The following is a 14,978-nucleotide window of genomic DNA, read 5'->3' as shown; positions in this document are numbered from 1 at the left end:
CCAGGCAGGGACATGCCAGGTCTCTTGGGCATGTTGCCTCAGGGTCCCAGATTGTATGGTATCCCACACCCCACCACATCTTATGTAGAGGCATATATGGATTCCCGCACCTGTGTGCTGGAATAGGGAGTGGGGATGTGTTGCCACATGTGCTGGGTTGGTGTGGGCTGTGGGAAGCAGGAGCCCTGGACACAGCCATCCCAACCTGACCCCCATGATGTGGTTGCCCCCAGAGCCTACCTGGAGGTGCACCAGCTGGAACTGGAGAAGCTCAGCACACAGATCCGTGAGTCCAAGAGGAATTCACGCCTGGTGAGTGCCGCTTGGGAAGAGCCTTATGGGGAATGGTGCTTTGGGTAGACAGCTGGGGTCATGGGCACAGCTGGGACAACTTGTGGTCCATCTGTGCCGGGGCAGAGCCTGTTTCTGTGGTGTTGTAGGGGCCAGCCCAGGCTCTGGTGTTGGGGCTCTCATGCCTCTGTCATGCACTCTCCAGCCCTGGCTGGGTGCTGCATGTCCCACTGCCATGCTATGGGTGGTGGGTGCCGTGTGCTGGGTCTTCTTTGGGTGGGCAGAGCTGGCTTTGTGCTACGTCTTATCCCTCTCATCTTTCCTCCAGGGCTTTCTCTACGATCTGGATAAGGTAAGCGGGATCAGTGTCTCGTCTCCCTGTATTCCCCTTCCTTGTGCCTGGGATGTGCCACTGCCAGCCCCGCTCTGCTAGCACTGCCCTGCTGCCTTGTCCCCTGGGAAGGAGAGGGACTTGGGCTCTGCAGGCAGGGTGGTCCAGGTGGGCAGGGGATAAAGCAGAGATGATCTTGTAACCCCTTTCAGGCAAACAGAAGCTGTTGTTATTGAGTGCAGGGCTTGGGTTAGCTCACAGGCTGGGAAAAAAGGCATCCTGGAGCCTGGTTTGGCTCCTGGAGGACCTTCTGGTGCACAGGAGTCTGGAGAGGAGGCTGCAGCACATGGGTGCTTCCCACTGGCTGCCACCCTGCAGCTCCCAGGCAGGACCCGCCCCAGCCTCAGCGCAGGGGATGCAGAGGCCACATCCTGAGCTGTGACTCCTCCACGGAGGGGCTGTGCTGCCTCTCACACCATCTCCTCTGCTTTTCCAGCAAGTGAAGTCAATCGAGCGGTTCCTACGTCGCCTGGAGTTTCATGCCAGCAAGGTGAGAGCTGTGGCAGTGCTGGGGTGGCCGTGCTGTCCCCAGCCCTGCTCCTCACCGCAGCTGGGGCCTGTCCTTGCAGATAGATGAGCTGTATGAGGCTTACTGCATCCAGCGGCGGCTCCGTGATGGAGCCCACAACATGGTCAAGGCTTACAGCACAGGCTCGCCAGGCAGCCGGGAGGCACGCGAGAGCCTGGCCGAGGCCAGCAAGGGCTACAAGGAGTACACGGAGGTGAGGCAGCTGGCTGGGGTGGGCTGGCAGACTGCTGAGTCCATGGGCAGCTGCTCATGGGTCCTGTCCATCTGTCTGTTCCCAGAACATGTGTCTGTTGGAGAATGAGCTGGAGAGCCAGCTGGGCGAGTTCCACGTCCGGATGAAAGGTACCATGTCCTGCTCTATCCCTGTCCTGCTGCCTGCCTGCCTGCCTGCTGCCTGCTGACGCCCCTCTGCCTTCTCTTGCAGGACTGGCAGGCTTTGCCCGGCTTTGTGCTGGTGACCAGTATGAGGTTGGTGGGACCATATGGGTTGGGTTCTGCTCTTCCTCTTCCCTATTGTCCTTGGGGTGTCTCAGGGGTGTAGGTGGGTGCTGGCGTGGAGGGCATGTTGCAGGGTGATGGCGGGTGGCACGGGTCCATGGCCATGCCTAGGGACATACAGAAAGCACCCATCACCCTGGGGTCGTGTCTCCCCCATACCCATATCTCTGTATCCCCAGATCTTCATGAAGTATGGACGGCAGCGGTGGAAGCTGCGAGGGCGCATCGAGGTGAACAGCAAGCAGGTGTGGGACAGCGAGGAAATGGTTTTCTTGCCCCTCGTCACTGAGTTCCTCTCCATCAAGGTATAGTGCTTAAAAGGACAGGGATGGGCTGGGTCAGCTATCCCCCTGCATCATAGAGTCATTTAGGTCAGAAAATACCTTTGTGATCATCAAGTCAAACTGTTCACTCAGATCGGCCAATCCCACCATTAAACTGTGTCCCCAAGTGCCACATCCACATGTTTTTTGAACATTTTGAGGGATGGTGATTCCACCACTTTGCAGGGCTTCCTTCCAGCACCTCACCTAAACATCACCCTCACTGGACCATGGTTTCATTTCCTCCTCTCCTTCCTCTCCTCCTTCAGGTGACAGAGCTAAAAAGCCTGGCCAACCACGTTGTGGTGGGCAATGTGTCCTGTGAGACCAAGGACCTCTTTGCGGCTCTGCCCCAGGTAGTGGCTGTGGATATCAATGACCTGGGCACCCTCAAACTCAGCCTGGAGGTGACCTGGAAGTGAGTACCTTAGCAGGCATTGCTGGTGGCAGATGGCAGTGCAGGGAATGCCCAGCAAGAGATGACTTGCCCCAGGCTGTCTCCCATCCCAAAACTGGGCTGTAATTACAGAAAGCCAGAGCTGGTCTGCAGGGAGTCCTGGTGTCTTGAGACCCCCTGGGCTGGTGCATACCCCTCACCTCCCTGCTGTCCTCCCCAGCCCCTTCGACAAGGATGACCAGCCCTCGGCAGCCAGCACTGTCAACAAGGCTTCCACGGTGAACAAGAGGTTCTCCACCTACAACCAGAGTCCGCCCGACACGCCGTCCCTGCGGGAACAGGCATTCTATGTAAGTGGGCACCAGGCAGGGCTGCTCAGGAGACATGGCCAGTGGAGGGGTCCACACAGGGATATGCCTAGGCAACGTCTCAGAGTGTGGCACAGCTCAGGGATGGATAGGCAGCTCCTTGCTCTCCAGCCCTCCCACCAGGACTCCCCAGTACCGGCACCTGCTCCTCCCTCCCACATTCACAGCTCCTCTTCTCTCTGCCCAAGAGCCCGGAGCGGGCAGCTGACAAGCGTGGTTGGTCCTTGCTGGACATCTTTCGGGAGACACTCTTCGAGAAGCTGTCTCAGAGCTGCTCCTGCGGCGATGTCTCCTCGGCCGAGCTCGGGAGATGGCCGCAGCAGGGCCGCGTAAGTGCGGGGCTGGAGCAGGCCAGTAGCTTAGCCCAGCTCTGTGGCCATCCCGCAGTAGCTGTAGCCACTCCTTGTCTCCTACTCACCATCCCTCGCTGATGCCTGAAGGCCTGATTCTGCCAGGCTGGGTCTGGCTGATCCTGCAGAGCTAGTCCCCAAGCTAGGGGAGCCTGGATTCACCCCCATGCAAGAGCTGGGCACTAGTGAGTAGGCAGCTTCTCCATGTCCCCGTGCTGGTGGCATTGGTGTGGTACTGGTGATGGTGCTGGTGAGATGGTGCTGGTATGGCACTGGTGTTATGCTGTCATGGTGCTGGTGTGACTAACATGGAATTGGTGTGGCATCGTAGCCAGTGCTGTCCCCACCAGCCAGTGCTGGAGCTGTTGCTGTCCTTGCAGCCATGGTGGTTGGTGTCCTTAGCTCCATGTGTTGCATGCCACTGTGCTAGGGGACTGCTGGCACCCCATGGCTCCAGGACATATGAGGCTGTTCATGGGGAGCTGGATTGCCTGTTGGCATTGGGTGGGATGCAGAGCTGGAATCTGCCAGGTGTTTGCTGACCATCCTGCTGTGTCAGCAGAGCCATGGCAGCCTCAGTGCCCTCCAGCTCAGGTCGATCCTGCCCCTGCTGACATGCAGACAACTGGAGGACATGGGGCAGCAGGAGAAGGGTCTCAGTTGACACCGTTCTCTCCCTCTCCAGAACATGCTGCGACGCCAAGAGGAGCTGGAGAATGGCACAGCCTGGTCCATCTCCTCTGAGTCCTCAGACGACTCCTCCAGCCCCCAGCTGTCCAGCAGTGCCCGCCATGCCACACACAAGCCCATCGTGCAGCCTGAGGTGCAGGCCTCCGCCCCCGCCATCGAGATCTCCTTCTCCCAGCAGCCAGAGGAGGCTGACGCCGTGCTTGGGGCCAGTGGCAGCAGCGTCCCCTCTGCCAGGAGCCAGCCGGAGGAGACAAGCAGCCGTAAGAAGGAGACAGTGGCCAATGGGCACGTGCCCTACTCCCGGACTCTGAGCCACATCAGCGAGGCCAGTGTGGATGCCACAATGGAGGTCAAGACTGTGGAGAGCTCTTGGGAGCCTGCGCCCAGCACGGAGGACACAGGGATGGGCGAGCAAGATGCACATCCTCTCCCTGCTGCTGCGGTGGCAGCTGCTGTGGCAGGGCAGGACAGAGCCACTGATGCCAAGCCTCGTGCCTCTGTGGCATGGGCCACCTCCTGCAAAGAGGAGGCTGGCAGTGCAGAGCCAGTGCAGAGCCAGGTGCCAGCACAGAGTGACTGTGGCACCAGGATCCCCACAGCACTGGCACAAGCCTCTGCAGAAGAGAGGCCCATCCCAGCCCCACCACTGCCCACCAGCATCCCCGAGGTGCCACGGGGGAAGATGGTGGATTCAGGTCTGGAGGAGGCGATTGGCCTCCTGGGCTCAGCTCTGGATGACTATCGAGGACAGTTCCCAGAGCTGCAGCCCCTCGAACGGGAGCTCAAACGTCTGGAGGAGATGCTGCTGGTGAGGGGCTCCCAGCTGTGTCATGGGGTGAGGGTGACAGGGTCATCCTGGCTGGCAGTACCTGGGGATGATGGGGACAGGGTACTGTGGTGGCAGTGCTCAGAGCCAGTGGAGACAAGACCATTCCTGCTGACAGTGCCCAGGGGCGGTGGGGATGGGGCCATCCCTGATGGCACAGACTGGTAATGTGGATGGCAGGGCTGTCTTGGCTGGTGAGCCAGGATTCAACTCCACCATGTCTTCCTCCACAGCAGAAGCAAGGTGTCTTCCTCAGCCGGGCCTCCAGCATCAGCCTGACAGTGGAGCATGCACTGGAGAGCTTCAGCTTCCTCAACACCTCTGACATGGAGGACTCAGAGGGCTCTGAGGAGGATCCTCTTCAAGATGAGAGGTGCACAGTGGGGCTTGTGGCATGGGGCACAGGGCAGGAGATGGCCTTGGGGCAGTTGGAATGGGGGATATTCAAGGGTGTCCTAGCATATTTAGACCTGTTCATCACAGCTTAGGGAAGGTCCTGGTCAAGAACCAGCAGTACATCATCCTTCTGGTGGCACAGTGTCACCCTGCAGCTCTCCATAAGGGGTTGGCTGGAGGCAGTCCCTGTGCCCCTGGGACTTGTCCTCTGCCCTGTGGGTGGGTAAGGGCCAGGTCCAGGTGTCCTGTGCTGATCCACCACCTTGATCTCTCTCTGGCTTGCAGGAGGGCTGGCAGACCCCTGCGCAGCACCAGGGCCCCCAGCGCTAGCGAGATGGGGCCAGATGACACCGGAATGTGCAGTGGTTCTGAGGCCAGCACTGACCCCATGAGCACTGGCAATGAGTTCCTGGATAAGGCTCTGGTGCTTCACCTCAACAACTGCAACCGCCTGCTGCTGGTGAGGACCAGGGTGGGATATGGCAGCAGGGGACACCATGGGGTGGGCTGTCTGTATCCCCTTGAAGGGGGTCTTGCTGCAGCTGGAGGCTGTGATGTGGGCAGTGAGCTCCATCCCTTAAGTCCTTGATTTGTCTGTGCCTTGCAGAAACTGGGCACCTTCGGGCCCCTGCGGTGCCAGGAGATGTATGCCCTGGACAGGCTGCTGCGGGAGTCACAGGTGCTGGAGATCGTGTGCCAGCTGACGGAGGAGCGCGCAGGAGCAGCCAGCTCGGCCGCTGATGGTAAAGAAACACAGCTGAGGGCGCCCTCTGTGCCAGCCTGGAGGCTGTGTGAAGCCTGTGTCCCCTCGTGGGCATTGCTGGGCATCGAGAGACCATGCCAGACAGAGGGCAGGAGTCACTCACCTGCTGCCATGGCCTTGGGGATGTCTGACAATGCCTGTCCCCACAGTGGTGCAGTTCTCGACACGGAAGGAGGGCGTGCTGCCCCTTTGGGACCTCTGTGTGGAAGCGCCCAACGTCTACACCTGCCCCGTGGAGCGGTTCCTGCAGGTGCTCAGTGCCCAGTATGCAGCTCCCATCAGCGAGCAGCACTCTGGTTTGGCTGATGCTGGTGAGTGGGTTCCCAGGGGTACTCAGGGAGTTGCTAGCCGCACTCAGTGACTATGAGTGGGAGGGTATGGGAGCCAGGAGCTCCATAGAGGGATCACCATGGCTGCTGCAGACTGTGATCCTGATTCTTTCCCACAGTGTGTGTGAAACTGGTGGAGGACGTGCTGAATCGGCGCCTGCCACGGCGGCCTGGCAGCGCCCAGAGCGAGCAGGTCACCATCTTCCAGTACTGGAGCCACTTTGAGTCACTCGGTGCCCTGGTGCTTGACACCTACATGATGGAGCTGGCAGAGGAAGGTGGGTGTCCTCCCACCCTCCTTAAGTCCTGGAATGGGGTGCCAGAGAATCACCATAGTGATTGATCACCCTGCAGCAGTGCCATGACTATTCTGAGACATCACTCAGAGCCTCAGCCATCCTTGGGGTGGGCAAGTCCGTCTGATCCAGAGTGCAGCCCAGTCCCATGATGCCTTCCCATATCCTTGCTGTAGGTCCCCAGTGTCTTGTGGAGCAATTCCATGCATTAGCACCTTGTGTGGGGCCCCCTCTGCCCAGCACGGGTCCAAGGTGCCTGGGGATGGGTGGCAGGGGTGTGGGGGCGGTGCCATGTGACTCCCCACACCTTGGATGGCTTCCCACAGCACTGCTGGCACAGAACCTCAACTCAGATGACCAGGATGTGGTGCTGCGTGCCCTGAAGCGCATGCCCGAGGGCCGCCTGAAGAAGGAGGGACTGAAGGCGCTGAGCCTGCTCCTCGTGGAGGGCAACAGCAAGGTGGTGAGCGCCGTGTCGGCCCAGCTCCGCAGCCTGGCAGAAAACCCCCGCTTCCGCCAACGGGTACGTGCTGGGCAAGCCAGGGATGATGTGGGCTGGTGTCACAGCCCCTGGGGTGCTGCCCCTGCTCTGCTGCAGACGGTGGCACTGACTCCCCCATCTCCCCCAGGCCCTCGTGTGCTTCCTGGAGCAGCTGGAGGATGAGGAGGTGCAGACACGTGTGGCAGGGTGTGCGGCGCTGGGCTGCTTGAAGGTGAGGGATGTGGGGAGGAGGCAGCAGGGCTGCATGTTCCAGGTGAAGAGGAAACCAATGTGGCCAGTGACTCTGGACACACCTGCACAGCCTCCTGCTCCTGGGAGAGAAGAGCTGGGGATGCCCCAAATGTGCTGTAGCAGCAGGCAGGGGCAGAGAAAGAAGGAAAATGAGGAGGAAAAGAAAGAGCATGAGGGGCTTTTCTGCACCATGGGGCTGCAGCGCCCTGTGCTACCTTCCCTATATGTGTTCCTGCTCCAGCCCTGACAGCCAAAACTCATTTCCTTGTCCCTTCTCCTGCAGGCCAAGGAGAGCATTGAGCAGCTGGTTTACCTGTGCCAAACCGACAAAGAGCCTGTGCGGGAGGCAGCCAAGCAGAGCCTGATGCTGTGTGGTGAGTGTCCTGCTGCTTCTCTGCTTGCTCCCCACCCACAGCATCCCAAGTGGCAACTCCCGGTGCCAGCAGTGCCCATGGGAGATGGGGCTCCATGGCTACCCCACACACCACGGCCCGAGTTCTGCCAGGCAAGAGCAAGCTGGCAGTGAAGGCCAGGCATCCTGTAGTCACAGCACTAAGCCTGGTTGTTATTTATTATTTGCTAGATGGCCCTGAGAGAACCATCTGAGTGTTTCTAGGCCTCCAGATCGTGGCAGCTGCTGCACAGGTTGGGACACGTGAGCTGTCCTCGTACCCTTTGTCCCTGCTCCGGCCGCTTTGCTCACGAATGTCTCTGTCTTAGAGCCTGTCAGCCATGTCACGTTTTGGAGTCTGTGTGTCTTGGTTGTTGATAGTGCACATCCCACTGGCACCCTGACACATGTAGATGCCTTGTGTCCTATGTCCCAGCAGATTGTCCATGTCACCATCTCTTGCTGGGGATGGCCGCTGCAGGCAGATTTGCAGGCAAAGAGCTCAGAGTGAGCCTGTAGCATGGATGTGTGCATCCCTGTGTGTGCCTGGGGGTTCTGGGGGAGTCCTTGCCACCCCCATGCCAGTGCATGCAGATGTGCACAGCTGTTGGAGCCATCGGAGCTGGCACAGCCCTGAGCACGGGTACCTTGGTCCCAAGTGGGGCTCTCCACAAGCCAACACTCCTGCAGCCCAAACATGGGTTATCCCTGCCCCGCGTGGGCAGCTGAGAACAGGATTTGCAGCCTCTGAATCAGAAGCTCTGGGGAGTTTTTCATCCAGATCCCAGCTGGGACATGCCCTGGGAACACTGTAGAGAACAAGAGAGGTTTCCATGCTGTGGCCATAGCACGCAGGCTCAGCTCTACCAGGTGTTAGGCACGTTTCCCTGGACAGGCCAGGGATGGGCAGAGGGCAGAACTTGTGCAGTTTGTATCACTGACCGTGGCGTGTACTTGCAGGGGAAGACGGTAAATCAGCTCACCGGCGACTGGAGGAGACCCTGGATAGCCTCCCGCGCATCTTTGCACCAGCCAGCATGGCCAGTACAGCTTTCTGAGACCCACGCACACCCACCTGCATCCCTGAGGGCAAAGGCACTGCTGGGCCACCCGGGCTTGCACGGGCTGGGGACCCGGCAGCTCCCGCTCTCGGCAGCACACCACAGTATTACCCCGCCTGCCGGCAGCTCGCCACGGCCGCACACTGCCTTACGGAGCACCGCTTCCCTGTCCCCGCCACCGGCCCCACGGGGGCCACCTCTGCGCCACTGGGCAGGGGGCTCGCTGCACATCCCACCCTCTGATCGCTATTTAAAGTACCCAGGGAGCCCACCCTTCCTGCCCCCCTCGTCCACTACAGCTGCCAGGACCGGGGTGGCGGGGAGAGGCACCGGATTTCTCTGCCTCCTCTTGCCTTCCTCTTGCTCGAGGGCATGCGCCCTGTCCCGGAAGGACCTGCACTTTGGAAACCTCGCTGTTTCTTTCCAGGAGCTGCCAGGGCCATGGGGACTGCTGCCCTCTGCCACCTGGAGTCCCCAGGACTTAAATAAAATGAAATATGAGATATTAATATATTCTGCTGGCGTTTCTTCTTTCCAGCTCCACGTGCTCCTGTCCTTCCCTGGCTTGTGGCTGTAGGGAATGTAGTGAGATGTGGCCTCAGCCCAGAGCCTTTCCTGGCCTGTTGGGAAGTGCTGTGGAGGGCAGGGGCAGGAGGAGCGATAGAGGGACGGACAGACGGATGGACAGAAGCTGCCACCTTTTTTTTTTGTTTGTTTTGTTTTATTTTATTTTTTATTTACAGATTTTTGCAGAAAAACAAAAGCAAAAAATTCTTTTCTATAATGTCTCTATAAATCTATATATAATGTAATTACAGAGAATGACTAATTTTGATTTTAAAGCAGAAATAAAAACCTTTAAAGAGTGTCGGTGTTGCTGTAAGGGTGTTTCTTTGGCCCCAGTGCCCTGGGACAGGGCAACTTGTGTGTCAGCATAGCTGCCTGGAGGGTGACAGAGGATGTAATGAGAAATAATTGTGATTTTTGGCCCTGCAATTCAGCCAAATGTTGCCAAAATTTGGCTGCTGGGCATGGGATGTATCATGCAAGATGAAGGCCACTGAAACTAGGGTGGTCCCAGGAAACAGCTGTGTGTGTATGTAGGAGTGTGTATGTGTGTAAATCCACATGTTCCCCAACTCCAACTGCTGTTGGTTATTTATGCCCTGACTTCCAGTTTGGACCAGTAAGGACCTATGTCCAGCACTGGAAGCAGATTGCAGCTGCTGTGGTGGCCAGGCTATGTCCACAAATGTCCCCACACCGGATGGGTGTGACAGGGAATGCTAAACCACCCTGTGAGCTGCTCTGCCTCACTGGCTGTGCCTTGTCCCAGGATATCCGCTGTCCCCACCTTACTCTGTGAGGGACACACCACTGGGTTGGGAGGGAGGCTGCTCTCTGTGACCTCTCTTGCTGCCCATCCCTCACCACCTTTCCTGAGGCTGGAGGTTTTTTGGAGGTTTTTGTGCCCCTCCTGTGCAGCTCCTCAGCACCAATGAGCTGTTGGATTGTTGGAAGCTTACTGGGAAGGAAGCACTGTTTCCTCTGGCTCTCCCAGGAACTTTGCCCTTGATGGTGGTGACAGCATGGTGCAGCAGCACGGTGGGGGCCACCTCCCTGACACACATAACATGTTTGGTTCTCACTGCTTTGATTAAATTTCCTGAGTTCAGTGGTCTTGGCAGAATGTGGCTGGTGACACAGAGCCTTCCGCTCCACCAAGGAGGAGGTGGCATCAGGCCGCAAAGTGTACGGCAGAGTGTTGGGTCTTGTGCCATCTCCTGATTGGGCTGGGCAGAAAGGGGGGATCCTGGATATTTCTGCCAGCATCATGAAGTAGGGCTGCTGGGGCCCTTGCTCCTCCACCCTGCATGGAATCACCGTGGGGCTGGGGGCTCCCAGAACTGCTTCCCCTCTCTCTGTGTCTCTGTGGTGTCACTGGTGATTTTTTTTTAAGCTTGTATTATTTGCCTTCCTCTTCTCATACCTCGCCCTTCTGCTGGTTTAAATCCCTGAATATCCACCATGATGGTGCACCTGGGGAAGAATAACTCCATGCACCAGTACCTAATGGAGGCCAAGCTGCTGGGAAACAGCTCTGCAGAGAAGGACACCAGGGAGTCTTGGTGGACAAGAAGCTGTCTCTTAGCCAACAGTGTGCCCTGGGGACCAAGAAAGCCACTGGTATCCTGGGATGCATTAGGAAGAGCATTGGCAGCAGGTCAAGAGAGCTGATCCTGCCCCTCCAGCTCTAGTGAGGTCACATCTGGAGTGCTGTGTCCAGTTCTGGGCTCCTCAGTGCAAGAGAATCATGGAGTTCTTGGAGCAGATCCAACAGAGAGATACAAAGATGATTAAGGAATTGGAACATCTCTCTTACAAGGCAAGACTGAGTGAGCTGGAGCTGTTTAGCCTCAAGATGTTATGACTGAGAGGGGACCTCATCAATGTCTGTCAGTATCTGCAGGGAGGGTGCCAGAGGATGGATCAGGCTCTGTTCAGTGGTGCCCAGCAACAGGACAAGAGGCAATGGGCAGAAACTAATGCACACACGAAGTTCCACATGAAAATGAGGAAGAGCTTCACTGTGTGAGCGACCACATAAACAGGCAGGTTGCCCAGAGACAGTGTGAAGTCTCCCTCACTGGAGGTATTAAAAAATCATCTGGACACAATCCTGTCCAATGCCCTCTAGGATGACCATACTTGAACAGAGAGGTTGGACCAGATGACTACAGTGGTTCCTTCCAACTTTACCATTCTGTGATTCTTTACCCCCTTCCAGGTATTAATAGACATGGATAAGAACCCTCCTCCCAAGCCTTCATTTTTTCAGCTCTCATGACAGCTGCTCCAATCCCTTAATCATCTTAGTGGCCCGGATGGTCCTGGGAGGGGAATAGTTTAGAGGAGCAAAGATGCTCCCAAAGGCAGCCTTCTTCCACCTGCTTTGGGGACTGGATGAGCTCCAGGAGGGAAGCACAGTGCTTTTCCCAAAGCACTGCCTCACACTGTCAGCTTTAGGCAGCAAGAGATGAGGGATGTAGGTCCCAGCTAGCACATGCAGCTGCAGACAAGGGTCCAGCCCTCTCACACACTTGGTTTGGTTTCTTTTCCCTTTTCAATAACTGCTGGAAAAAAAACAGCCCAGTGCCCCAGTGGCCAAAGCCGTGAATTTAATTCACTCACCTACCTGGGTGTTCTCCTTGCCCTGCCAAAACCTTGTCCCCTCCCTGCAGCACAGTTCCACTTTCCAATATAAGCTACACTTTGACTGTAGAGATCAGGGCAGGAAAGCAGACTTCTCTGTCAGGGTAGGCAGGGAGCTGCAGGCCACGACAAAATGCTCCTGGAATTGCAAGGAATAATCCCATTATTTATGTGGCTTTAAGAACATGTGGGAAAAAAAAACCTCAAACAGATTAATTTAGGAATTTATTGCCCAACCCCTTGCTGTGAATGGGTCTGCACTGGCACTGCCAAAGACTTCTGCCCTATGGACACCACCAGGTCACCTGTAGTTGCAGGACCGCCATTTTCACGGGACCAAACTTCAGACAAAAGGTCTTAATTTTTGGACCTCTCAGCTTCATGGGTGAACTCCCTGGGAGCCACTTTCACAGCACACAGGGACAGACACAGCAGTGCAGAGCACGTTTTGCGGCAGCATTTGTTATTTCAAAGGAGACAGTGTGCCAGCACCACGTTTGTCAGCCAAATCTGTGTCAGCACTTAAAACATCCCCCTCCCGTACGGACGTGCTTGTGCTCAGCAGCTACTTGCTTTTCTTGTAGGAGCTGCAGCCCGTGGGAGGGTGTCTGTGTCACAGTTACATTATCCATGTGCTCTGGCTTGGGAAGATGTTCCTTTTCCCTGCTTACTGCTGGTTTTGCTTTTTTTTTTTTTAAATTTTAATTGGAAAGGTGCATATGGATTCAGGAGTACTCTGCAGTATCGCTTTTTACCTGCCAGTCTCAGGAAAGTGGCCTGAGGTGCCCCTGAAGATCATCAGCACAACATTCCCTCCTCTTGCACAGCACCCAGGGTGGTGCAGCTGCCTGGGTTTGACACCAAGAGCAGTCACCTGCCAGAATGACCCAAAGGAGACACTTTGTGGCACCACAAGATCCAATCAGCCCTTGCGTTAGGAATCACTTAAATTTTGATGTGAAGTAATTTTTGGGGGTTGTAGTTTATGACTCTCTGGTCTGACCAATCTTAAAGTTGGACCTCCCACTTTTTTCCAGCTTTGTGGGAAATCATGTTTCCAAGGTACTCACTGGGGCGCTTACAGATGATTGGAACAGCTAAGCAGCCTGAGCTGAACCACAGCAAAGCAACAGCCTCCTCGTGAGCACTGACGTGTTCCTTGCAGGGCTGTCAGGCACATCTGTATGGGCTTGTTCTCCAAGGACCACTCCTGGGGCAACAGCTGGGGCCTTGTTTCATAGAGACCAAATGGTGCTCCAGGCAGCCTAAAAAATTTAACTCAATGCTCTCAAGCTCGACTACGGTCTTTTTTAGAGCTGCCTTAGAGTGGTGACTCCTGAGGAATTGTGAAGGCGATGGAAATGCAGAGTTGGAATGAGGAGGGTGAGCCCACCTGGGGCCTCAGCAAGGTGGTCGGGAGCTCCTTGGCTTCAGTTCTTCCCATTCTGCTCGTGGGAAAGGCATCTCTGGGAAAGGCCTCGCTCAGGCAACTTTTCTAGAAGGAGCATCTGCCTCTGGGTGTCTAATTTGGACAGGCTCATAGATTGATATCCAGGAGCACTCACAGTAGGACTGAAGCTTGGGATTTAAACTCCCTGCAAATCGGCTCAAAAGCGCCTCCAAGTGAGGAAACACAGGATCAGGAGGGCAGACCCCCAGCGCTCGCTGGTGGATGGTCCGGGACACTTCTGGCAGGAGAAGTCTACGAATAGGTGCTTGCCAGGAAAAAACTTCTGCTTCCTGAGCAGCGACATTCCGGCTAGAAAGATGCAGCCATTTGCCATAGCATGGCTCAAACAAAAGGCAGAGGGATCATTAGCAACCATTTACACCCTGCCTGGGTGAGTATTTAAAGCAGTGTAAGAGGCAGTTTTACACACAGCTACTGCTCCTCTCCATTTTGATTCGTGCCTGAGCTAAAATTTGAGCTTAAAGCAGGATTCATGGCTACAGATGAAAGATACGCCATTCTCCCAAAAATTACAGCATGAGAATTGATGGCTTGACAGCTTAGAATGTATGTGATTTTTAAAAACCTCACACTACAGAAATGTTCTGAGCAGATTCTTCGCACTGTGCTGACTTAATTTCCTTCTACACCAACTCACCTAGTGGCTAAAAGGAAGGCCATGGATGTGGTTTGGCTTTTTTTTTTTTTTTTTTTTTTTTTTATTTTAGCAAAGCTTTTGATTGTCCAACACTGGACTCAAAGATCCTTGTGAGGTTCCTTCAAATTCAGATTCAAATCTCTCATGCAGTGAAGACCCTGGTGCTCACCGTTGTGGGCTACACCATCACCTCTCATAATTAATGCCCACTTTTTACCATTGCTTTGCAGACAATTTATTTCTCCTTCAGCCAAGGCTGCATCCACACAGCTCATCCCCTCTGCCCCCTCGGTAAGCTGCCAATGCCCCACTGAAACGGGCTAATGGACTTGGGCTAATGGACTTATCTCACTGTCATGATCCTGAGAAGGAAACTTGTTCTGGGTTGTCAACAACCCCCAAAGGAATATCGGCACTCAGAACACAGCCCACGGTGCTCTGCTGCTTTGCAAGGACTTGAGAGAGCTTAGGCTTAGTCAGGAGAAACCCGTAAAGCCGGGTCAGAGCCTGATCTCACTCTCAGCCCAACTCCCCTGGCAGTGGGACCCTTCTCCCCACAGCACAGCTCAGCAAGTCATCACCATTATTCAAACCAGAATTTAAGGGCACAGTTTACACATGCTAATGTATGCTAATGTTTTTCTGATGGGTTTATCACTTGTTAAGCAGGCTGTGGTAAAGCCTAGGCTGTTGAACAGCTTTTACTCCAACCTGCAGTGATATCTCAAGAGGAACAAATTTGAGGAAAGATTTTTAACATGGATTTAGCAGCCTTAAAACTCTTTCATTCTACCAGCACAGGTTTGTGTTGAGGTTTTTTTTACATTTAGACTTCTCTGAATTCCTGACCTCCAGGGACTGATAGAGGAGGGGAGTAAAACGAACAAAAAAAGGCAGCTTCCTTCCACTGCATCTGATTTTTAAACTATTAATATTTTAACCCATTACTCTTGCTCCATTTCACATGGATTTATGGTAAGAAAATACCAAGAGGATGCAGCATGAGCTCATAGATTTCTCCTCTC

General features: G+C 55.4%; 1 protein-coding gene and 1 long non-coding RNA gene across 14 annotated transcripts in view; one reads left to right on the top strand and one right to left on the bottom strand.

Moving 5' to 3' along the window:
- The window catches only part of RIPOR1 (RHO family interacting cell polarization regulator 1), a 33,373-nt gene extending 23,873 nt beyond the window's left edge, over positions 1-9,500 (top strand). For 6 of the 13 annotated variants that reach the window (XM_086847415.1, XM_086847411.1, XM_086847412.1 and 3 more), the window contains 20 exons: positions 234-312; positions 620-643; positions 1,119-1,172; positions 1,252-1,404; positions 1,490-1,553; positions 1,636-1,679; positions 1,889-2,014; positions 2,302-2,450; positions 2,650-2,779; positions 3,833-4,645; positions 4,897-5,036; positions 5,345-5,519; positions 5,667-5,802; positions 5,972-6,133; positions 6,271-6,429; positions 6,774-6,970; positions 7,077-7,160; positions 7,464-7,554; positions 7,764-7,825; positions 8,532-9,500. In XM_086847415.1, the coding sequence (XP_086703541.1) occupies positions 234-312; positions 620-643; positions 1,119-1,172; positions 1,252-1,404; positions 1,490-1,553; positions 1,636-1,679; positions 1,889-2,014; positions 2,302-2,450; positions 2,650-2,779; positions 3,833-4,645; positions 4,897-5,036; positions 5,345-5,519; positions 5,667-5,802; positions 5,972-6,133; positions 6,271-6,429; positions 6,774-6,970; positions 7,077-7,160; positions 7,464-7,554; positions 7,764-7,786 (2,803 nt within the window). In that variant the 3' untranslated portion in view covers positions 7,787-7,825; positions 8,532-9,500. Of the gene's footprint in view, positions 1-233; positions 313-619; positions 644-1,118; positions 1,173-1,251; positions 1,405-1,489; positions 1,554-1,635; positions 1,680-1,888; positions 2,015-2,301; positions 2,451-2,649; positions 2,780-2,985; positions 3,127-3,832; positions 4,646-4,896; positions 5,037-5,344; positions 5,520-5,666; positions 5,803-5,971; positions 6,134-6,270; positions 6,430-6,773; positions 6,971-7,076; positions 7,161-7,463; positions 7,555-7,763; positions 7,826-8,531 lie in introns of all 13 variants that reach the window. The other 7 variants (XM_023934643.2, XM_086847410.1, XM_023934647.2 and 4 more) reach the window with 2 other exon arrangements.
- On the bottom strand, positions 9,332-14,191 carry LOC147650874 (uncharacterized). The gene is made up of 2 exons (XR_015275302.1): positions 12,916-14,191; positions 9,332-11,984 (listed from the first exon to the last, which is right to left on the bottom strand). It is a non-coding gene; the product is annotated as an uncharacterized LOC147650874 (long non-coding RNA).
- Positions 14,192-14,978: the final 787 nt, after the last annotated feature.

This window comes from Cyanistes caeruleus, chromosome 12 (assembly GCF_971803275.1).
Source record: "Cyanistes caeruleus chromosome 12, bCyaCae1.hap1.1, whole genome shotgun sequence".
NCBI lineage: Eukaryota > Metazoa > Chordata > Aves > Passeriformes > Paridae > Cyanistes > Cyanistes caeruleus.
The sequence above is the reverse complement of the archived record's forward strand: the minus strand, read 5'-3'. Positions and strand labels throughout refer to the sequence as shown.